The sequence below is a fragment of the Ctenopharyngodon idella genome, chromosome 1, assembly GCF_019924925.1.
Source record: "Ctenopharyngodon idella isolate HZGC_01 chromosome 1, HZGC01, whole genome shotgun sequence".
Lineage (NCBI taxonomy): Eukaryota > Metazoa > Chordata > Actinopteri > Cypriniformes > Xenocyprididae > Ctenopharyngodon > Ctenopharyngodon idella.
The window spans coordinates 29872282-29895627 of NC_067220.1; the positions used below are offsets into that span (position 1 = coordinate 29872282).

At 36.0% G+C, this 23346-nt stretch overlaps 1 protein-coding gene across 3 annotated transcripts; it reads left to right on the forward strand.

The window, feature by feature from the left end:
* The first annotated feature begins 1021 nt into the window (after nt 1–1021).
* On the forward strand, nt 1022–23177 carry gab1 (GRB2-associated binding protein 1). Of its 3 annotated transcripts, none has more exons than XM_051888760.1 (9): nt 1022–1276; nt 3649–4289; nt 5960–6054; nt 6169–6472; nt 9409–9492; nt 14143–14236; nt 14750–14873; nt 18133–18261; nt 18430–19184. In XM_051888760.1, exons 1-9 carry the CDS (start codon nt 1104–1106, stop codon nt 18505–18507), a joined length of 1722 nt encoding a protein of 573 aa, XP_051744720.1. In that variant the 5' UTR covers nt 1022–1103; the 3' UTR covers nt 18508–19184. The 3 variants fall into 3 exon arrangements, with proteins under 3 accessions (XP_051744720.1, XP_051744710.1, XP_051744728.1); XM_051888750.1 differs by lacking the exon at nt 18430–19184 and adding an exon at nt 21243–23177 and having other exon boundaries at nt 1024–1276; XM_051888768.1 differs by lacking the exons at nt 9409–9492; nt 18430–19184 and adding an exon at nt 21243–23177 and having other exon boundaries at nt 1024–1276.
* The last annotated feature ends 169 nt before the right edge of the window (nt 23178–23346 follow it).

Genomic DNA, 23346 nt, shown 5'->3' on the forward strand with positions numbered 1-23346 from the left:
TCAACACATTGAATAATGCTGCGCGTTCCAAGACACTTCAGTGGGCCTTTAAGCTAATGTTAATGCTAGTGTACTCCAAAAAAAAAAAAAAAAAAAAAAGGTAACATTAACCTTGAGTACATTGAGTACACATTTTAAAATCTTTCTTTTGGAAAAATAGACCAAAAATGGTCACAAACTATTTTGTCCAATCAAATGTTCCTTCTCCCTTCAATATTGCTGCATTCACGTCATGTTGTAATTAACATAATTACAAGATGACAACCCATGAGAACACACTCTCTGAGCTCTCAGAAAATTTTTCTCAGAAAAGAGTTTACAAGTTGTAATTACACGTTCTACAAGGAAGTCGGAATCTTGTAATTATGGTAAATCCGACATGTCCGTCACACATTGACTTTTGTTTTTCAATATTAACACGGGAAGTAAAACTGCACTCGTCAGGCAATTTCTTTGGATACTTTTTGGTTGCATACAGTACTGTATGTAGTTTAGTTTTAAAATAAAGGAAAAATGTGTTTGCAATAATGTACTTACATTGGATGTGCATTTGGAAAATGTCTGTAAAATCACTGCGATAAGACAAATCTTTAAATCAAGCATTGTCATAGAACTAAGACCTAACTATCAATTAATGGCATATAAAACTTAACAAAAGATTATCATGAGATGCATCTCTGCATATTTTCTAGTTGCATTTATTAATATAAAAATATTCTATAAATATTCCCGAAAATAAAAGCATTCATTAAGCAAAAAAATTATGAATGAATGAATGCTATTTTTTTGTACTAATATACCTCAACCACACATCTCAGTTTAATTTCCATCATTTCACACTTCTTCTTTTTTCCCCCAGTGCACTTAGTCAGCCTGTGGAGACTCTTTCACAATACTAATTGTTTTTGGTACAGAGATGTTTTCAGTAAAAGCTTTTGATTAAAGCAGTGCTACCCTGAGTTTGATCTAATCTTTAAATGTATCTCAAAGCTTGTGATCTCCTAAAGTGTGAAGCCTAATGTTAATCTCTCCTCTCTGTTCTTTCTAAAGACTCTGCAAAGGTCTCTCACCAAGTAAATGTGCCAGGGGGTCTGGTGGTGGATATGGCCCCTAGTGGAGGGTCAGGAGGAGCATTAGGGGCTTCTGCACTGGCCAACCTGCCTCCTCCCTACCAGCCCGTCAGCATTAGACCCCTGGGGTCCTCCTCCAGTCTGGATGAGCCTCAAGACTACCTTTGGCTGCTCAACTGTGAGAGCAAGAAACCTGAGCCTAACAGGTAAGACTTGAAACACATCCCACTACATCACAGATGTGTATTGGGCTATTTTAGAACATGGCTCATTCTATAATTTGTAATGTAGGTCTGTTACTGTTTTGAGTTTGTTGTTGTTGTTTTTTTAAATCAAGTGTTATATAAAGTGAATACCACCCACCTCTACTAAGAGGTACCTCAGTAAATGCTCTGGGTGAAAATCTGGATATAAGGGGCTCATTGTGTGTATTTGTGTGTGGTGTAGTCCAGTCGCTCCTCTTTCTCTAGGGGAGGAGGAGCAGGAATACCTGCTTTTGGAGGAGTGTGAGAGCCGGAGCGCTGCTCCTGACAGTCAGTGAGTGAAGAGCATCAGTGTGAAGAATACAGTACTAAACGACACATACATTTGGCCAGCAGCCAAATACTATTATTTTTACCTGAAATTTTGCACACTTATTACAATAACTTACTAAAACAAATACTTTAATGAGCAAAATGGGTTGGTATTTTGCCATCAGTGCTTGTAAGTGTGTATGTATTGTATACATAGATTTAACTGGGACTTGTGTGAAATGTGATGTGCATGGTTGTGTTTGGCACTAACCTTGCCAGTTCTAGCTGTATATCTAGAAGCTTATTACACTCTCCTTGAAATACTTGATAACGATTGTTTAACTGTTGCCTTCTGTGGTCAAATATTGTGTAATGATCGTTAAACTGGATATTTGACCGTTGTCCTTGGCAACCAGTCTGCGGCACTCTACTAGTTTTTTGTCTTCAATGGACTTGTTTTCTACACTATCATAATTCTTCTATTAACTCAAATCAATATTTTAGATGGTTTTTTATAAAGGTGCATTCAGTAGTTGTTTAGCGTTTGTATTGCTGTTCTTCGTGCACTGTAAGTACCGATTCCACCGTGGTGTTAGACGCTGCACTGCCATCTATCGCCGTTGTTCAGAGTTTTATGTAGTAGTGAGTTTTAGAGAGCATTCTACACAATAATTAATTCCCTTTACCTGTCCAGCAAAAAAGAATCAACTTGGACATCACTACTCAAGATTTTCTCCATCATAAAATCTTTCCACTTTGTGTTTGCCATACCAATGTTTACGCTCGTTTTTAGTCTTTGCCGATCTTTCTCTTTTGGCTTCAGACATTTTCAGAATCTTTGGCTGTACAGGTACTGATTCTCCACTGGTAAGACATGACAATAAGTGTGTTCCATTATCTAATTTTCGCTCTTTACTTTACCAAACTACAATATGCTACTAGCGTATCTACAGAGGCAGCAGCCAATGAGCGTGAGGATTCTCTTCGTTGTTTAGTGAGCAGGCCGCACCATTTCATCACCTGCACCATACATAATTAAAAAGTTTTTATAGGTGACAATCTTTATTTCATTTGAATGTACACCATTCAAGTGACTCTTGATAAAAACACTATTTATTTGTTTATTTATTTATTTATTATAATGTGTAAAACTTTTTAAATTAGCACCAAACTATTGAATGCACCTTTAATTGTCAAGTTGCTGTGTAATAAGTTGGATAATATAGTCAGCTTGTCATTATTTCAGAATAAAACCACTTTAGGATTCAGTTATTTTAAAGGATTAGTTCACTTTAAAATGAAAATTACGGAGTTATATTAATAAATTTCCTGACGCGTCCAAGCTTTTAAAATGGCAGTGAATGGGGGCTACGAGTTTGAACCTCAAGAAAGTGCATCCATCCATCATAAACGTACTCCACACAGCTCGGGGGGGTTAATAAAGACTTTCTGAAGTGAAGCAATGCATTTGTCTAAGAAAAATGTCCATATTTAACACGTTACACGAACTGCGAGAGGCATTACACTTTCTTCCTAAGTTGAAAACGGAAGGTGGTCTGGCGGAAGCTAGATATTTTACTTTATAACTTTATTACACAAATGCATTGCTTCACTTCAGAAGGCCTTTATTAACCCCCCGGAGCCGTGTGGAATACGTTTATGATGGATGGAGGCACTTTCTTGAGCTTTAAACTTGTAGCCCCCGTTCACTGCTATTATAAAGCTTTTACGCGTCAGGATATTTATTAATATAACTCCGATTGTGTTCATCAGAAAGAAGAAAGTCATATACATCTAGGATGGCTTGAGAGTGAGTAAATCATGGGGTAATTTTCATTTGAAAGTGAACTAATCCTTCAAGTAATGACCGGCTGACTGTACATTTATACATTTTGCAAATTTCATAATGATGAAATGTATTTTCTGGCAGCATGATGACATGAATTGTGTGGTATGTGTTTGAGGAGGTGTTTTCGTCTTGATGAACAGCAAGTTTGTTGTAATATATTACGTTTATGTTATTTATCTGACAGTCGGTATCTCATGCATGGGCTTCTTTGCAGGGCGCATGGCGAATGCTCCAAGTCTACCTCCTCCGAACCCGACTGTAATGACAACCTCCCTTCCCACTACACGCCCACCTCCTCTTCCAAGCACGCCTCGGTCAATGGTTTCTTTTCTACCCAGCATGCCGCAGGGCTCTATGATTCTCCTCCTTCGCGCGGACAGTCGTTGTCGGCCGACTCGCAGGGCCTGTACCATCTTCCCCGAAGTTACTCTCAGGACACTGTGCTGCTGCCGAAGTCGGCTTCCTCCCCTCCCGCTCCTGACAGCGAGCATGGTGAACTCTACGTCTTTAACACGCCTGGTCGTAAACCCTCCTTAGAGGCCCAGTTTCGGAACTTGTCGGTCAGCTATGATATTCCACCCACACCTGGAAGCAACTGCACCTACCAGGTTCCCCGTACAGCTGGGGTGGAGGCTGTTTCAGGGGCCACAGACGTGGTACCGCCCCCTCGTCCTCCCAAGCCTTTACTGACCACAGGATCGGTCCCACCTGAGCGGTCGCCCACGGACACGTATGTGGTGCCACGGTCAGTGTCTGAGACTGATGGAAATTACTGTGTGCCATCTGGTGCAGGAGGGAACAAAGCACTAAGAAGCAACACCATTGGTACAGTGGATTCTTCACGTCTGCGTAAAGGTAAGAGGATATGAAATGGTAAAGCAAATGTTCAGTAACAATATAAGCTTAAAATCTAAAGAAGTCTAATTATGAATGCAGGGAATGTCACATTGCGTGCATATATGTAACGGCAGTATGTTAAATACTGACTCCATGAAGAACTTTATAATGGTTGAGTAAAAAAATACTTTTTTTTTTTTTTTTTTTTTTAAATAAATAAATACTTATTTACAATAAAGACTTATTTCAATAAAAATCTTTTGAAATGTTCTTTTGAACTCTCTCTTCATTAAAGAATTCAGAAAAAAAAAAACTATTGCAGTTTCCACAAAAATACTGTTTTCAACATTTGATAAGCATATTAGAATGTTTTCTGAAGGATCATGTGACACTAAAGCCTGGAGTAGCTTTACCATCACAGGAATAAATTACATTTTAAAATATATGAAAATAGAAAAGTTGTTTTAAATTGTAATAATATTTCAAAATATTACTGTTTTTATTGTATTTTTGTTCAAAATAAATGCAGCCATGTCTAAACAGTAGTGTATAATAATTATTTATATTATAAATAATTGGGGTTGTAAGGCATTTTGCACTGTAGTAATTGTTACAGGTTTTCAAAAGTTTCTTCTGTCTGTTTGACAGATATTACCAAATCTGTTAAGCATCCTGTAACAAAGCGGATAAAGAATGAATGTACACGTGGTGTAATTAACAGGACGGGATCGCATGGAATTTGGACAAGACACAGGACCTAGGGCCAAGACTTAGTTTTTTTTGTTTTTTTTTTTATAACATTCTCATATTTTTCTAACAGTTGTTAGAAATAACAACTGTTAGAAATATATAAGAATATATTTGTTTTTCTAACAGTTTGCCAGAATGATTAATATATATGCAAAAAAAATTTACTCAGTTTTTCACCATTCATGAGCAGGTGTGAATATTAATGTCTGTACTGTGGATATCTTTATTTTGGGATCCTAAATCTTGATTATTGTCTTATTGTTTCATTGTCTCGCAAATAATTCTCTCAGGATATTTTAATAGGCAAATCAAGCTGTGCTGCAACTCATGTAGTCATGAGTGGGGCCCTCTAGTGTTGTTTGGTGGTATTGCGAGAGATTGTTTACATACACTCCCTTCTTCACACATGCCTCCATAATAATGCACAACCATATACTAAAACTATGTATGTATGTTTGGGGGACAGCAAGATATTTATTTTATTTATTTATTTATTTTTTTTATGAAATGAATGCTTTCATACAGCAAGGGTGCATTAAATTGACCAAAAGTGACAGTACAGACTTTTACATTGTTACCAAAAAAAAAAAAATCTATTTAAAATAAATCATGTTATTTTGAACTATCTATTAATAATAAAAAAAGGGTTTCCACAAAAAAAATAAGCAGCAGGTTTCAACATTGATAAGAATAAGAAATGTTTCTTGAGTGCCATATCAGCATATTAAAATGATTTGGAAGGATCATGTGACTCTGAAGACTGGAGTAATGATGCTGAAAATTCAGCTTTGCTATCAGAGGAATAGATTTAATTTTAGAATGTATTAAATAGAAAACAGTTCTTTAAAATTGTAATAATTCACATGTTTTTAAAATAGGTCTATGACTTTTTTTTTTTTTTTTTGACAGCATTCAGTTATTTTGTATTTATTTCACAGATTACGGATCTCAAGACTGCTATGATATACCCCGTCCCTTCCCCCCAGACAAAAGTTGCTCGTTTGATTTTAATGAAAGCTTCAACAACTATTTTGTAAGTTTTCTTAATACTAAACTTTACCTTTATCTATTCTAAAATGCTATGTCCTGTCTTTCAAGAGTCTCAAGTATCCCTAACAGTTTCTTCACTGTTTTTGGATGCATGCAGAAGAATAAAGGCATGGTGCCAGTAGGAAGTGTTTCCACTGAGGAGATGGATGAGAACTATGTGCCCATGAGCGTCCACTCTTCGTCACATCACCGCTCCAGCAGCCTATCGGAACCGATTCAGGAGCCCAACTACGTGCCCATGACACCGGGCACAGTGGAGTTTTCCTCCCTTGGAAAACAGGTGCCCCCTCCGGCCCACATGGGCTTCCGCTCCAGCCCCAAGACCCCTCCACGCAGAGCAATGCCCATAACTGAATGCCAACCACCACCTGTAGACCGCAACCTCAAACCTGACCGCAAAGGTGAGCCCTGAGGTTTGTTTCTATTGTGGTGTGTATGATATAAGTGTGTGAGTGTGTACAGTGCTTGCATCTCTTCAGCTCTGCAACATTTCTCACTAACAGGTGCCGGCCCATGCTTATGAAACATCTCGTCCACATGAAATGCTTCTGAAACTAACGTTGATCGAGTTCTCAGACTGCTCGTTGTCATACGATCATAACTCACATTACAGATCTTTCAACTTGCTTAGCGAACTAGTCCGCACTGCTGTTTCAGTGGCCTTTGCCTTTTAATCGTTAGCATGTGACCTCACAAATGAAAGAAGCTATTGTCCACAGACTCGGAGCCCTGGGTATGAGGGAGCCTGTCTGCGCCGCTAGCCTGGAGCGGTCACCTCTGTCCCCATTGTGCCTTAGTGAAAGACCTCTTTGATGGCCAGACCTGCGAGGGGAATTTCAATCTGGTCTGAGAGAAAAAGGGGACGTGCTGAAAGTACAAGCACGCCCGAAACATCAGCAGCCAGTTGGGACAGCACTATTGATCCTAACATTAATGGCATCATCGCTCATCCGAAACCATTTTGTATCTTCAATTACTTGTTATTGTTTCTGAGCCCTGACTAATGCAGGAGGCAGCAACTTACATGCAGAGATGCACTGCCTTGGTCATAACTGTGTTTACACCAAGTATAATTAACAGTTTTGGTTATTTCAGCGACCAGTGTTGGGGGTAACGCATTACAAGTAACTTGAGTTATGTAATCAGATTACTTTTTCAAGTAACTAGTAAAGTGATGCATTACTTTTTCAATTTACAACAAAATATCTAAGTTACTTTTTTAAATGAGTAACGCAAATTACTTGTTCACGTTTATTTACTGACAGCTCTCCCGTCCCCATGTTGAGAGAAATAAAGTGCAGAGGTGTTGTGTGCGCTTTGTGTAAATATGATGGTTATTGTAGTTCTAGACTAAATGTGAACATGCATTTACTCATCTCACTTGCACAAAAACATTTAGTATTCCTCAAAATGAATAAAAACAGTGAAATGCAATCTCAGAATTTTATGCAAACCTGAAATAATTAACTATATTAAATTACACAAATATACTTTTTATTTAATCTTATTTTATTAACCAATATATTTGCTGCTGACCTTCAGTGATTTAATTCAGTCATACTAATAAGCAAAAATTACTTTATATTAGATTTAGAAATAAGATCATTAAACTTCCTTCTCCTGTATCCTATTCTTCTTTATTACAGAATGGCAGCACAGCTGAAAGGTTTGTGTGAGCTGCGCCCTCTACTGTACAGGCGTAAATATGCATTTCCTTCATCCTGAGGCTTATTCATTGCACTTTTGGTGTGAAAGGGCCTTAACATTTGCCAAAAATAGAATTTTTCTTTGTTGTTATTAAAAAACAATACAATACCAGCCCAGGTGAGGAAAAGTAACACAAAAGTAATGTAACACATTACTTTTCATAAAAAGTAAGTAAGTAACGCAATTAGCTACTTTTTTAGGGAATAACACAGTATTGTAATGCATTACTTTTAAAAGAAACTTTCCCCAACACTGTCAGTGACACATTTGACTAGCAGGTGCATGCATAATGTCAAACAGCAATGCAATGTTCCCAAAAATTGAATTAGATATGCATTTACCAAATAAATAGCTTGATGCGTATAAAAAAGTCTTGTGATGTTGCTTCAAGTCATCATGTGACTAAATAATTAGCGCAGATGATTGGCTAATATTACCTCTGACAATCTGTCACTTGGACATAACGCATCTGCCATCAATCACTAGCAAACCTGAAGCGTGCTTTAAACCTTCAAGACATTAAATACATTTAATAAAGACCCGAACTGCCATTTCTTTATTCATGACCATTTTATTCTCTTGAATGGATGGAAAGATGCTTCATTTGCAAATTTTTTTTTTTTTTTTTTTTTTTTTTGCATAAATTAAATGCATGCAAACATAGCTACTATAGTATAATGCCAATGGCTTTACATTGAAATGTTCATCAAGCACATACTGGTATGATGTTCAGGTGTCTAGATGCATGTACTGTAGGGTAATGAAATAGGTCGTCTTTAAAATCAGCTTTCAAATTTTCTCTAAACATGGGCCAAGCACAATTCTCACTCTTCTCTCATCATTCTCTAATGTCCAGTGTGTTTGTAAAAAGCCTTTCATCTTTCTGCTGCTCTTCAGGCTGCAGCTTATTGTATTTGTTGTGTATTTGCAAGCTTTTGCTGAACATGGTGTGATTCAAATGGCTTTGGTGGCATTTTATAGGCAGTTGTTGGGTACTTTGTGTCCTAGTGTGTTTGTCTTCACTCATTATCCTTTTAGTAGCTGCTTTATATCAGCTTTCTGGCTGAATTCAAATTTTAGTATCTGTTTTGTCTGGTTTCTATCTCTTTCTATATCGAAACTTTTTACCTGAATTTACACTTCTCCTTCAATCTTATAATAAATTATTATTCTCTTTTTTTGGCCTGTTTAATTGTGGCCATCATCACTGTTGACTTGTGGTATTTTCTTGTGGCATCTACATGCGTACAGCAGAAAAAAATGTTGGTTTAATTTTTCTAATGTTGCAAAGACATTACTGAACCCTTCTGTCTGGCTGAGCCACATGCTGGCGTGTCGTCGGTTGGTGTGAATGCTTTACTCACCCACGTGTGTCTGTTTAACCCTGTGCATGTCTCGCCCAAGTCCGTCTTTGTGGGAAAGCCTTGTTCATCGCATGTCTTAAATGCATGAAGAGTTGTTGCCATGGCAGCAGCCCAACACATATCTGTGCAGAAAAAGAGAAGAGGCACGAGTGATGGAGGTGGCCGTGATTGTGCTAAATTGCATGGGTGTGAAGTTTAGAAGACAAGACAAGACCGATTCTTCTAAAAAAGACATGTAATAAAGAAGTTTTCTCTCACCAATTCAGGTCAGAGCCCTAAAATAAACAGAGCAGTCGGTCTTGAGCGAACCGACTCCCAAACCATAGGTGAATTCTCAAGACGGCGTAAGGGTACGTACCACGACAGAATGCTGCTCTCATTGTCTTCGGTGTATTTTTTTTGAAGGTTTCGGCAAGCTCTTATTGTAAATAACACAATGTATAATAGAACAAATCAAATATTTCTGGCCTCACTGCATGTCTTGATATAAGGGACTTATAAACTGAGAATATGGCTACGTTCACACAGCAAAAGAATATGGTTCTCTCTTTTGTAGGTGGCTGTTAATAATATGTGTGTGTACACACACCTGATAATGAATCTAAATCATATCTAAACTTAATAAAAATCATTTGTTTTAGTTTTTTTGTAATATATGGGTCATTGATGAATAAGGTTTTTAAAAGTGTAAAAAAAAAACCTAATGGAGATATAATTAATTTTGAAGTTTTATTAAGTGTTAACAATGAGATTGTGTTTTTTAATCAATTTTTTTTACAAGATGGACAAAATTTGTCAAAAAGTCATTTGGTTTAACCAAAATTTTGGTTTTACCGAATGACACTTTTGGTTATACCGAATGACGATATTTTCAAACAATGCTAACAGGCTGATATCTAGCTAGCTAGCAAAAGGACAATCAGTCATTTTAAATTTATTACAAGTTTTTTAAATATTACAACATTTTCCATGTTTTATAATGGTTATACTGAATGACCTGATGTTTCGGGACATGCGTATGAGCAAGTGAAAACATGAATTTTTCAAATAGTTAAGAGAGAGTTAGTTGCTTTGCTTCATGACCATGTGGCCCTTTGCAGGTGTCTGAATGATGTCACATCCTGTCACATGATATTGACTGCATGACTTGATCCAAAATGGTTCCTTTTATATTGGTTACTCCGAATGACATCAATGAAATTCATTTTTCCGGACATTCTTTCTCATAACAAAGCAATGACTTCTATACATAATTTTAAAAATGTTGATATATGATGTTATAAAATCATGCCAGAGTAAAAAATATGTATATTTATTACATTTTAAGATATTTTAATCACAAATGAAGTGGCTGTGGACGGTTAAACTAAATGACCTTTTGACGATTCAAAATCTTTAAAATACCTTTATGTGTAGCAAAATATAATTAAAACCTTTAGGTTTCAGTAAAAGAGATCTAGTTGTACTACCTTACATACTTTGGATGTCATATCTTTGTTTTGTTTTTTTAACAAAAAAATGACCCGTCATGTCATTGACCCATATATTTAGTAAAAATTTAGAATTTTAATGTTGGCCATTTATTGGTTATCTGCCATAACATGAAAATAATTATATTGGTGCCTCACTAGTACTAAATACAGTTCTGTTTACACACAATTTGATTATAAATGAGAGAAATGCATTTTATACCCGAAGTGACTTATAATCACATATTTTACTAAGTATTTACTTTAGTCACTGTTATTCACACCTTTTATAGAATAAAAAGCACTTGACTCAGGTTATTCTTTCATACAAACAGTATTCAAGCTTCTAGTGCTATTGTAAGTTGTTGTATGATCAGAACAATGAACACAATTCATTGTAAAAATGGTTTCCAATCCCAAACCTTAACTGTGTGAACATAGTCTATCATACAAACACACTAAACTTCACTACCTGCAGTGTGTGGAGGAACTTATATTTCTCAGTTGTCTATCCATTGCATTGTCTATTGTGTGCACAGATAACGGTCCATCTGAAGCCTCTTGGATTTGTTTCTTAAATGGTTGGTCAGCTGGTTATTAAGCAAATGAATTTGTGATGGTTGAGGTTTCTAGATTCTGGTTGAGTGACGTTTGTGCTTAACCGGTGGAGGGAGGCTAACACACTTGATATCGCAGGTAAAACTCACTGATTAATGTTTGACACTCAATCAACAGAGTCTCCACAAACACCTTTCAAACCGCTCACTGGCCCCACGAGTCATAAACATCATAAACACTTAACCAACACATTTGCAGAAGCATTTTTGAGTCATATTGACAAGAGCTGATAGTGGGCGGATGAATTCTATCATGACTAACAGTCTGAAGAGCAATCCAGGTGTCTGGTTAGAATCTTGGGAGCTTCCTGATGCTGCTTTGTTTAATGGCATCAGGATATATCTGCCTTCAGGGTGTCCAAAGGTGTACTACTCTTCAAATGTCTGGGGTCAGTAAGATTTTTTTTTTTTTTTTTTTTTTTTTTTTTTTTAAGTCTCTTATGCTCAAGATAGAGTAAAAACAATAATATTATGAAATATTCTAATTCAAAATTTGGTGCTAAAGTAACATTTCTTATTATCAATGCTGAAAACAGTTGAATATTTTTGTGGAAAAGTTCAAAATAACAGCATTTATTTGAAATAGAAATCCTTTCTTTCACTTATGATCAATTTAATGCATCCTTGCTGAATAAAATCATTAATTTCTTGACAAAAAAAAAAAAAAAACTTGCTGACCCCAAATTTTTGAACAGTAGTGTGTCTGGCATCAGGGTGTCCAAAGATACTTAAAAAGTATTAATATGTGTTAAATTGCCATCAGAATAGCAGCAATTGAAGGAACACTGGTTATGTTATCTGTTAGGGCAGTTTTGAACCACCAAGTTAAGGCTCTGAGGTAAATCTGCAGTACCACATGGTAAATGAAATGCTATCAGAGCAGTGCAAAGAAAAGAAAAAAATACTCCATGCTCCATTAGATTGAAACATTGAGAAAAAAAAAAAAAAGAATTAATATATTTTGTCATGCATTTCTTGCTAAGTCATCACAATTCCATATATTAGTGGAAGATTGTACAGTGGTACAATAATGCAACACTTGTCCAATGTAGATGAATCACTACATAGTGTTTTGGAGTAAGCATCTTTTTTTATGTGCCCAAAAAGTTCAGCTAGGGCCTTGAGATGCATACCAGTCTGTGTTCTCTTCCCTCACACACTGGCACCAGCTGGTGTGTGTTTCAGCCAGCTACAGCTACTCCTCAGTTGCCAGATTGGGCGCTTCTCAGCTCAGCAAAGTTTCGGGGCCAGCTGTGATGATAACTGAATCAGATGCTTCTTATATGAGAGAAAAGCAGAGAGATGATGCGTGTGATTATCACTCGTTTTTACCCTTCATTTAGCTGTGGCCTTGCTTTTCCCTCAGGTGTGATTTCAGTTCTAATGACTTGCTCCTGTATTTTATTTAAGTGTGTTCTTAAGAAAAAAAAAAAAAAAAAAATGGAGTGAAACATACTTGTCCCACTGAGGAAAGGGTACTTATTTACTTCTCACTCCCATTATGTACTAAATAGCAGATATCACCCTCTACTGGCTAAACGTCTACCATTAGCTGCATGTGGAATTCCTCACATTTATTTTTATTTTAATATAATTTGTATATATTACAAATAAGCATAATTTGTCTTATAAATTAATATTTATTATCCAGTTTTTTTATGAACACCCCTTATAAATTACATGCAAATTTGTTTATAAATATTTCTAAGTAATATTAAAGTAAATTGTCCCATTGAATTCATTGCAACAATTTATGTTTGAATGTTTTTATGAAGAATTTACACACAAATTAGTTCTGCTTGTTTAACTCTTTCCCCACCACTGCCAGAATTTTTACAAAACTTTCATGGCCCCCAGAATATTTTGTTGTAGGAATATCTGAACATGCGATGTATCAAAAGAAAGAATAGAGCCTCTACTTTAAAAAACAACATACAAAAACACATTTTATTATAGCTTCATGCGTTTTTTTTATCAACACTTGAATGTGGGTAAGTTTAATTTAAAAAAAAAAAAAAAAAAAAAAAAAAAAAAAGTTGAGAAAATCATGTTTTTGTCAAAGACCACAACATGCTTCTATTGCTTGTTTCTGCTTCTTCGCCTGTGTTTTGATCCGGCGATTCTGTACTCTTTTAGAAGATGCGTAATAGCGCCTCATACCGTATAACAGTGAAAACATGGATTGTCGGAAAATTCTGTCAATGGCGGGGAAAGAGTTAAAGGGTTTGTTCACCCAAAAAATGAAAATTATGTCATTTATTACTCACCCTCATGTCGACTTTTCAACAATATCTAGTGATGGGCGATTTCAAAACACTGCTTCATGAAGCTTTGAAGCTTTACGAATCATTTGTTTTGAATCAGTGGTTCGGAGTGTGTATCAGACTGCCAAAGTCACGTGAGCTATTGAAGTTTCAAAAGCCTCGTTTACTGAAATCGTGATTTTGGTGCTCTGAACCACTGATTCGAAACAAACGATTCATGAAGCAGTGTTTTGAAATCGCCCATCACTAGATATTGTCGCTATTTTTGGCGCACAAAAAGTATTCTCGTCACTTTATAATATTAAGGTTGAACCACTGTAGTCACATGAACTGTTTTAAATATGTTTTTAGTAGCTTTCTGGGCATTGAAAAAGGGAGTGTTATTGCTGGCTATGCAGGCCTCACTGAGCCATTGGATTTTATCAAAAAATTTTATCAAAAATGTGTATGTATATATGTGTATGTGTGTGTGTGTGTATATATATATATAATATAATATATATATATATATAATATATATATATATATAATATTTTTTTTTTTATAAACATTATTAGTTATTATCATGTTTACAATATTAGGCCGAAACTTTGGTTGGTATTATGTCATCCTGAACGTTTTTCAACATTAAACTGGTGTTTTTTTTGCAGTTAAGCCGGCCCCTTTGGAGATCAAGCCTTTACCTGAGTGGGAAGAGTATACGGCACCAGTCCGTTCCCCCGTGACCAGGTCCTTCACGAGGGAGTAAGTGTTGGGCATGTTTCCTCTGAAACAGATCAGCAATTAAGCATGGTTCTGCATGGCCTCCACGCAACAGACTCCACAGGCTAAATAACTAATCATTCATGCATTCCTGTAGTCTTGTCCTAACATGCCCATGATAGTAAAATAGTAGTGATGATAGTAAAACGTCACCATTAGATTGTTCATAAGTTATTTGACTGTCATTGCTACCTAGCACTACATAATAGCAACAGTGGTAGTGATGACAGTCCAATGAAGCCATTAATTGTGTTCTTGAATTATTTATTGAGTTAATACATTGATGTAGGTGCCACGTGGCTCATGTGTCTGGAAGGCTGTTGAAAGTGTGTGTGGATCTTTGTGACTGCCAGTGTGTTTTGGGTTCCACAATATCAGCTAAAGAGTTCCAGCTCAGACCATGTATTAATCCAGAAAGCCAGAGTTTGTGTTGCTGTTCTTTGTCTGTGTGTGTGTGTGTGTGAGCGGCAGTGTAAATGTTGTCCTGCTGCTCAGCCCCTCTAGGTGTACCACGGCCCCCAGACCGTCCTCGGGGCATAGCACTGCCTCCAGCAGCGACTCCGACGACTGTGATGAGAATTATGTAACCATGCAACACAATATGTCTTCAGATGAACCAGTATGTAAAAAAAAAACACCACAGCAACTGTTCCACTTAGTTAAAAATATACATTTCATGCTGTCAGAATTGGAATATATTCAGTGTATATATGTATATAAAAAATAAACCAACTTAAGAAGTCATTTATATACACATACATTAACGTTTGAAAGTTTGGGGTCATTATTTTCTTGAAAGAAGTCTCTTTTCACAAAAATGCTCACCAAGGCTGCATTTATTTGATCAAAAAATACAGTAAAAACCGCAAAATTGTGAAATATTAATACTAAATATTACTAATATTAATACTGTTTTCTGTTTTAATGTATTTTAAAATGAAATTTATTTCTGTGATTGCAAAGCTGAATTTCCAGCAGTAATTACTTCAGTCTTCAGTGTCACATGATTCCTTAGAAATCATTCTAATATGCTGATTTGCTGCTCAAAAAACATTTCTCATTGTTATTATTATTTTTTATGGAAACCCTGATACATGCTTTTCATGTATCAGTGAGTAATACTTACTGATACTGATACTGATACTGATAATACTTTAAATACTTTGGTCAGTTCAAGAATAATTTATGAAATTTTATATTATGTATTTGAAAGAATTAAAAGAGCAGTTTCATGTCTGTCCTTGTATTGTTCAACTGGTTCAAAAGAACAGCGTTTATTTGAAATAGATTTTTTGCAACAATTCTCTTGACTGTCACTTTTGATCCATTTAATGCAAATAAATAAATAAATAAATAAAATACTGACCCCAAACTTTTGAATGATAGTGTAAATAAAATGTATTTTAAAATATCATTAAATGATTCTTAGAATTTTTAGTTTTCTTTCATATCTTTTCAGCAGATTTGATTTTGAAATAAACATTCTGTCATTGATTCTTCTTTTCAAATCTCTATAATTACACATATATATTTATATTCATTCTATTCAGTGTTCTATTCAGTATTCTATTCATTTTTTTTTTTTTTTTTTATGTTAGGGACAAAGGCTAGAATGAGAATTAAATTACAAGTTCCCAGAAATCTTAAAGTGGTCATGAATTAAGAAATCAAATTTTCCTTAATCTCTTGATATCTGATAGGTCATTGTATTATAAAACATGCTGTAAGTTTCAGAACTTAAACTTCCTCATTAGTCCAAAAACAGCTTTTATCGAAACCAAGCTCAGAAAACGACTCGTTTCGGATTTTGTCTTAGTATGACATCATAGTACGACAAAAGACAACCTCTGCAGAAGATCAACGCCTACTAATACATCATTGCCTCTTTAGCCACGCCCACTGATTTGTGCATGTAGTAGGAGGTGTGTAAACACGAGAGAGACGCAAACACAGAATTACTCCAGCAACAAAACAATAGATATTCCTCTGAAGGATTACAAGACGTTGTGGAAAACCTTCCTTGTGATTAGAAAAGCATGGATGAACTTTATTTTTAACAAAGTTCCTGACAATTTATTTGTTTGCCTAATTTTACTTGTAACAACATCATAGCAGTGGGCATTTGCTTCCAAGTCTTGAATCAAAACGGAGTGTTTCAAAGTGAGGGTCAAAAACTGGATAGAAAATCGCCTTACTAATAAAATTTTTATTTTTTATGTAAAAATCTTGCTAGCATTTTAAGTGGACCTCAGAACATTATAACATTTTTTTTTAAATGCAGTTCATGACCCCTTTAAGTGCTGGAAGGTATTTTGTGGTCTGTGAACATACTAGATAGAAGGACCCCTCGCTGCTTTTTCTACCTTTACTTTTACTTTTTTTCTCTCTCTCCAGGGTTTCTGCTATTTTTGTTGTGTCTTTCTTCCATTTCTTTTTTGTTTCCTTGGTTTCACCTGAAGGGCCATCTTTTCTGTTCCATGTTTGTGTTTATTAATGTGATTATTATTTCTTTTAATGGACCATTTTCTTGATATGGAGCTTTTTGTGCATGGCTTGTTTTGTTTGCTAACATGTTAGCATGTCAGTTGTAACATAACAAGCAAACAGCTTTACAGCGGTGGTGTTGATAACACACAGTGTGGCTTTTGATGCACTGGTTTCAGCTGCCAGTACTTGGGGAAAGTCCTTTCTCTGCCTTTTTTTCTGTTTCTCATTTCTACATTCTGTTCTTTGCATTCTTTTGTGGATCCTTTTGTCTGGCTCAGTGTTTTGCTTTTTTTTTTTCCATTTCTAGTTTCTCTGCTTGCCTTTGCCATTTGTTTCCTGTTTACTCTTTGATTTTTCTGCTCCTCCTCTCCTCCTTGTTCCTCCGTCCTGTAGAGAGGAGTCCTTCTACTGTACAGTTCCCATCACTCCTATAAAGAGAGAAGTGTCAGGTCTAGACCACCTGGATGAGGTGAGCAAGGTTGCAAAAGTAGACCGAACTCAGTGTATGACCTGAAAAATTCAGCAAGAAACACCATTAGACAGTTTTTTTTTTTTTTTTTTGGGGGTATAATATCATGTTCATTTCAACATGAGTGAAACCTAATTTGAGTGTAGATGTCCAGTCCAGATTTTTTTCAGCTTTTTTAACTTGTGTTGTTCTTGTTGTTTTTATCAATTATAAACAGTATGCATTAAATTAGCAACACTGTGTTGTTCCCCCTCAAAGTCACTCGATGATTTGGTTTGTATTGAGTTAGCAAATAATGCAGAGTGAAATAAGGCTTCATATATTTTGAAGCACATACATAGAAGAACCACATCATGCAATACACAACTATTACATTTATGACTCATAGCATGAAAAATAGGAAATATAGAAATAATTTTACAAACAATACTTTTAGAGGTCGGATTGACATCTGCAGAGGTTGTTTTTCAGCAGAATCCTGTAGAACTAATGAAGCATTATTTTGAATTACTTGGATCATTAATAAATTATGAAGCTCTCAGATCAATTTGAAACCGTTTAGAAAGACCTATTTTTCCACTGCATATTTTGCAGACAAGATACTGTGTACGCAACTCAGTACCAATTTAATCATCAGAATGAGTGTTGGGTGAACGACCGCATGTAGAGGTAGATTTTATATATATATATATATATATATATATATATATATATATATATATATATATATAATTTTAAAAAATTCTGACTGTTCACTTACATCACCTAGAAGCATTGTTGTAGATTAATATATAAGTAGCATAAATCTTTTAATAACTAATTTTGATTAGAACATTGACATTTCATATTCAATTTTTTTTTTTTTTTTTTTTTTTTTTTTTGTAATTTATTTATTTATTTATTTATTTATTTGATATCTCAGAACATGAAGTTAGGACCACCAATGAATGCTGATGGAGGTGGCAGTCCCATGGTGAAGCCCAAAGGAGACAAGCAGGTGGAGTACCTGGACCTTGACTTGGACCCTGGGAAATCAACTCCTCCTCGGAAGGTAAGATATGATAAATAATTTCTCACAATTAGACAAACTTTAAACCTGTTATGCAAAATGCATTTTACATAGTGTTTGAACATAAATGTGTGTATACACAACCACCCTATATTGATAAAAATCCACCCACTCCTTTTTTTTTTTTTTTTTTTTAATTCCCATAAGCAGTGTCTTAGAACAAGACGTTTGCATATTCTGGGCAAAGTGACGTCACTTTGCACAGGCCCCGCCCCCAGAGGCTGCTGACGGACTCTGCCATATTAGCATAGACCCCGCCCAGAGCGAGTTGTACACATTCCACCATTTTCTCCAGGCCGGAGCAGCTGTAGCGACAAGAATGTCTCGTAAGCGATTGAGGTGTTTTGTTGTTGGATGTAAGAGTGAACATAACAGTCTCCGTGTACTCCTGACATCAGAGCCGCTGAAGACGCAGTGGATTAGTTTTGTTTTTGAAGGGAATGCGCACCCATATGCCTAAATTTGTTTATGTCTGCGCAAATCATTTTACACCAAACTGCTTTATGAATGAATGTCAATACACTGGGACAATACAAAACATAGGTTTTGCTAAAAAGTGTTCCTCAAGGATGGATCAGTACCAACTGTTCGTGATCCAGCTTATAGTCTCCAGAGCGATACTGTTTATGGCAGTAATGAAAGAGAGAGCACGCACTTTATTATAGTTCATCAGAGTTGATTTACGAATATAAAGCTTACCAGTTTATATTTGTTTACTGTTAATTGTAACGAGTGTTTTTGTGTAATTTGCTGTGTATGTTGATAATGCAAGGGAGAGAGAGAGTTTATGGATAATATTTGAATGCACACTTGCACTTGTTTTATTAAGCTCTTACAGTAATTTTCTGGAGTGAAAACGGACGCTTCATATTTTGTGTGATGTACAATAAACGTCATAAAACTCATCAGTAAAGTTTTGGCTATCATTTGGACGCGGTATAACAGGCTTGTATTAATAATTGATAAAACAAGATGACAACATAAGTTATAATGGAATTAAACTAAACTATACCTGTTCTATATAAAAGTCCCTTTAAGACAAGTCATTTCACTCGATGGCCGTCTTTGAAATGTTTTTTTGAAATCTTTGGCCATCTCAGGCATGCAAGTGCAACTCCTATCTCTTTGAATGGGGAAACATCAAATTCTCCAAAGCTGTTTGCCAAGCTTTCGATTAAATTTTATATTTGAAATCACCAATGAAATCTGACAACAACTGTCTCATAATTTTTTTTTCCAAACGCTCGAATCATGACAAAAAAACTATTTTTTAGGCTGGATCAAGCTAATGCGCATGCGCAGACCTAAATGCGCGTCTCTTGTGCCTCGTTTCAGAGGCGCGCATCTGATCGTTTCTATAGAAACCGGTGCTTCTAACGGCCGCTGCAGTGACGCGATGACTTTACCAGTCGGCGATTGGCTCTTATTTTGAAGACGGGACTTATTCCACCATATTGCGCGTTACACTTTCTCCGATTCAAAACAATACGAGTGACACGTCTTGTGTTATTCTATAGTCTTTGTCTATATTCATGCAACATATACTGTATTCTCTGGCTCGTTAGGCATTATCGTCCGAATCCGGTTTGGACTGAACACCATTACTGACAGTTTCTGACATTATTAGTGTGTGCTGACTACTGACACTGGAGAATAAGCCTTTGAAGCTCCGCCCTCTTAGGCCAGGAGCAGCAGCTCATTTGCATTTAAAGGGACATACACTAAAACAGCGTGTTTTTGTTCACACCCAAAACATGGCAGTTTTAACATGCCATAAAAAATGATCTGTGGGGTATTTTGAGCTAAAACTTCACATACACACTCTGGGGACAGAGAATCTTGTAAATCTTGTATAATAGGTGCCCTTTAAAGTAAATTATTATGGATAGATTTGTCTGTGTGAGATTTTAATCACCAGGAGTCAGACTACCTCATGCTTTTACTGTCTATAGCTGACAAGCGTAACAATGGGGGGCATAATACATGTTGACACCAGTGCTATTATCCCCAGGCTCTATGATTATACACCTACTATAGCTTTTTTGTCATTATATAGCAAGAATGAAATCTGCTCTTCTCTCAGCTTGATGGAATATTGTCATTCTCTGGCTTCTCTCTCATTAACAAAGTGTATTACATGAGTTGAGAATTATTGTATTTCCCATCGTCCTCTGCAGACGAGACTTAGTGAGTGGCAGCTGTTTCAATTCCTGATCAGCTGTTTCTGAGATACAGGAACATTACTTCTGATGCCAACAAATTATCCCTATCCCTTAATTTCTAGCTTTTAAAATAATGTAATTATCCCTATTCCTTTATTTAAAAAAGTTAAATATTAATATCCACAAATTAAACTACGACAATGTTATATAGCTTTCAAGTATTGCTCATTTAAGTAAACAAGGGATGAACTGATATTAAAATTCAGCCGATACTTATTCACTGCTATGCCTGATAACCGATAAATGGCCGATGTTAAAATTCAATAACATTTTATATAAATAAAGTGCAAATGTATTTAAATAACACACTTAAATTAAATATGTAACAATAAAATGCTAATAACTGAAATAAATGCTTTAAATGCCAAAAGTGAATGTAGGCATTGTACAGTATGAAATTGAATTTAAGGATTTTATTTGACCATAAGTGACCAGACCACTTCAATGTGTAAAATACAGTCACAGTGTCATAATTGTTAGTATTTTAAATAATGAGTGTTACATGACAAAAAAATCTAAATGTAAAAAGAGGGTAAATTAGCATGTACAGTTCCGATAACCGATATTGTACCGATATATTGTGTAAAATTGTAACTTTTCAATTAATTGTTCATTAACACAGTCAGTTGTATACACTACTGATACTGGAGAAAGAGTTGTTGCATATTTTTTATTTTAGTATCACCTTGCTACATAACTACTGGTAATGTTTTGACTGTCTGTCATATCTTTACCTTGCAGAAGAAGACTAACGGGACTGGTATTTCAGCATCAGATGAGCGGGTAGACTATGTGGTGGTGGATCAGCAGCGAACGCAAGCACTGAAGAGCACACGAGAGGCCTGGAGCGACGGACGGCAGTCGACGGAGACAGAAACCCCCACCAAAGGGGCCAAATGACACCCATCTCTTTCCTCTTTTCTGCTTGGTCAGGACTCGCGGGAGGCCGAGGAACGGAGGACGCTGCACATGCTCTGAACCTCCTATCTGGCCTCCACGTTTGATTTTAGATACAGCTGTGTGACAGCGACTAGGTCACAGCTCCCAGATCAGCTAGTTTACACTGCTTCCTGCTAGACGACAGCACCCACGCAGGGGAGAGCTGATCCGAGGGATCCTCATGTATAAGCTGACAGACTCGAAGTAAGATGGACCGAACTCTGCACAGGGGCTGAAGGACTCGCCAAGTCTTATTGGCTGAAAGCCCAGTGAAAATTGTGCTAACAAAGCAGCATTATTCGTACTATAAGGATACACACTGCCCCTCACCCATCCACTCAGACAGTTTCTGATTTTTGGATATCGTTTTTCCCCCATCGTGGTGTTAAAGCACATTATTCCATGGGCTTGGGGTGCATCAGGTCTGTCAACTTTTGTTTTTTGAATTTTCAATGTTCCATGTTCACAAAACTGCCAAGGTGGGTTTTTAGGATGTGTTTTAGGAACCTAAAATGTTTTTTTTTTTTTTTTTTTTTTTTTTTTTTTTTTGTGTGTAAATAGTTCCATGATAATCTGAAACCTTTAGACATGTTTTTTTTTATTTGTTTTATTCTTTTGGGCCTCAAGTGTAATTCGGTAGTGCAATCAAAAGGTTTTGAGTTGCTTGAACCGCAAATCTACTAAGGTGAAAGAGTTAGTTTGTTTGAAAATTATTTTCGTTTGCATTTAAGACAGCAGGCAGACTGTATAAAGTGTTATGTACATGAATAAAAGTGTCCTTTATTTGTATCTAATATCTAGTATGTTAAGGCTAAGGTGTGGATTCTGCAGGATAGAAGTCTACACGGTCTGAGATGGTATCAGAAACTATGAAATGTTATTGGTGGAATCAGGAACTGTGATAGTTTTTAACAGAGAAGAGAATTCTCTGATTTTTTTTGTGTTATTTTCTCTGCTTTATTTTATTTTATTTTTTTTTCAAAGCAAGGTATCAATTTACAAAAAGCGCCGAGGTCAGGTACTCACTGAAAGGTTTAACAGATTTCATTTATTTTATTTTATTTTATTTTATTTTATTTTGCAGCTATAGATGATGTCTTTAGTGTTGCAGTTCATATGTTCTCATAGAAACCTTTTGAAATTGCTTACGAGGCGAGAAATTATTACAAAGGCTTTGTGCTGTATGAGATGCCTTCATGGAGGGGAGGAAAAGCCGGTCAAGTAGTTTCAGGAATTTTATTTTGTTTCTGCATTCTCTGTGTGACTGCTCTATCAATGCATTTTATTGCCACTTCGATAATTTATTTCAGATGTTCCACAGCTCTTGGAAACTAATTGCCTTACCATTGCAACTTTTTTTGAATGTTGTAAATATGATCCGTTCAGCGATTTTAGCTCATGTCCGAATACATCTATTCAGAATACATCAGCATAGAACTTTACTGTGTGTGTAAAATAAAACAGCTCTACTAACTACCATTCTTAAGCCAAGAAAACACTGTCGATGTGTTGCAACACCGTTGGTGGCTTCTGCTGTATATATCGATACAAGCTTTTCAAGCATGTCTTTTGATTCAAAGCTGTGCCTATATTGTTTCCCTTCTACTCAAATCTTTTTTTCTTTGAGCCCTCAGACCCTGATGCTTTATATCTTTTTTAATGAATCTGAAAGAAATGTACATTTTAAAATAAACTCAATAAAAATGATACTTCAGGAGATTACTGCTGACATTGCAACTAATGGAATTTGTGATGGTTTGTTTTCAGAACTACAATTTCAATTGTATGGAACGTAATGGGTTAAAGGGTTAGTTCACCCAAAAAAGAAAATTCTGTCATTAATTACTCACCCTCATGTCGTTCCACACCCGTAAGACCTTCCTCGTCTTTGGAACACAAATTAAGA

Coding starts and splice junctions, on each gene's coding strand:
- gab1 (XM_051888750.1), top strand. CDS start 1,104: ATGGCCCCTAGTGGAGGGTCAGGAGGAGCATTAGGGGCTTCTGCACTG. Junction 9,493..14,142: donor ATTCTCAAGACGGCGTAAGG/GTACGTACCACG, acceptor TTTTTTTTGCAG/TTAAGCCGGCCCCTTTGGAG. Junction 18,262..21,242: donor AATCAACTCCTCCTCGGAAG/GTAAGATATGAT, acceptor TTTACCTTGCAG/AAGAAGACTAACGGGACTGG.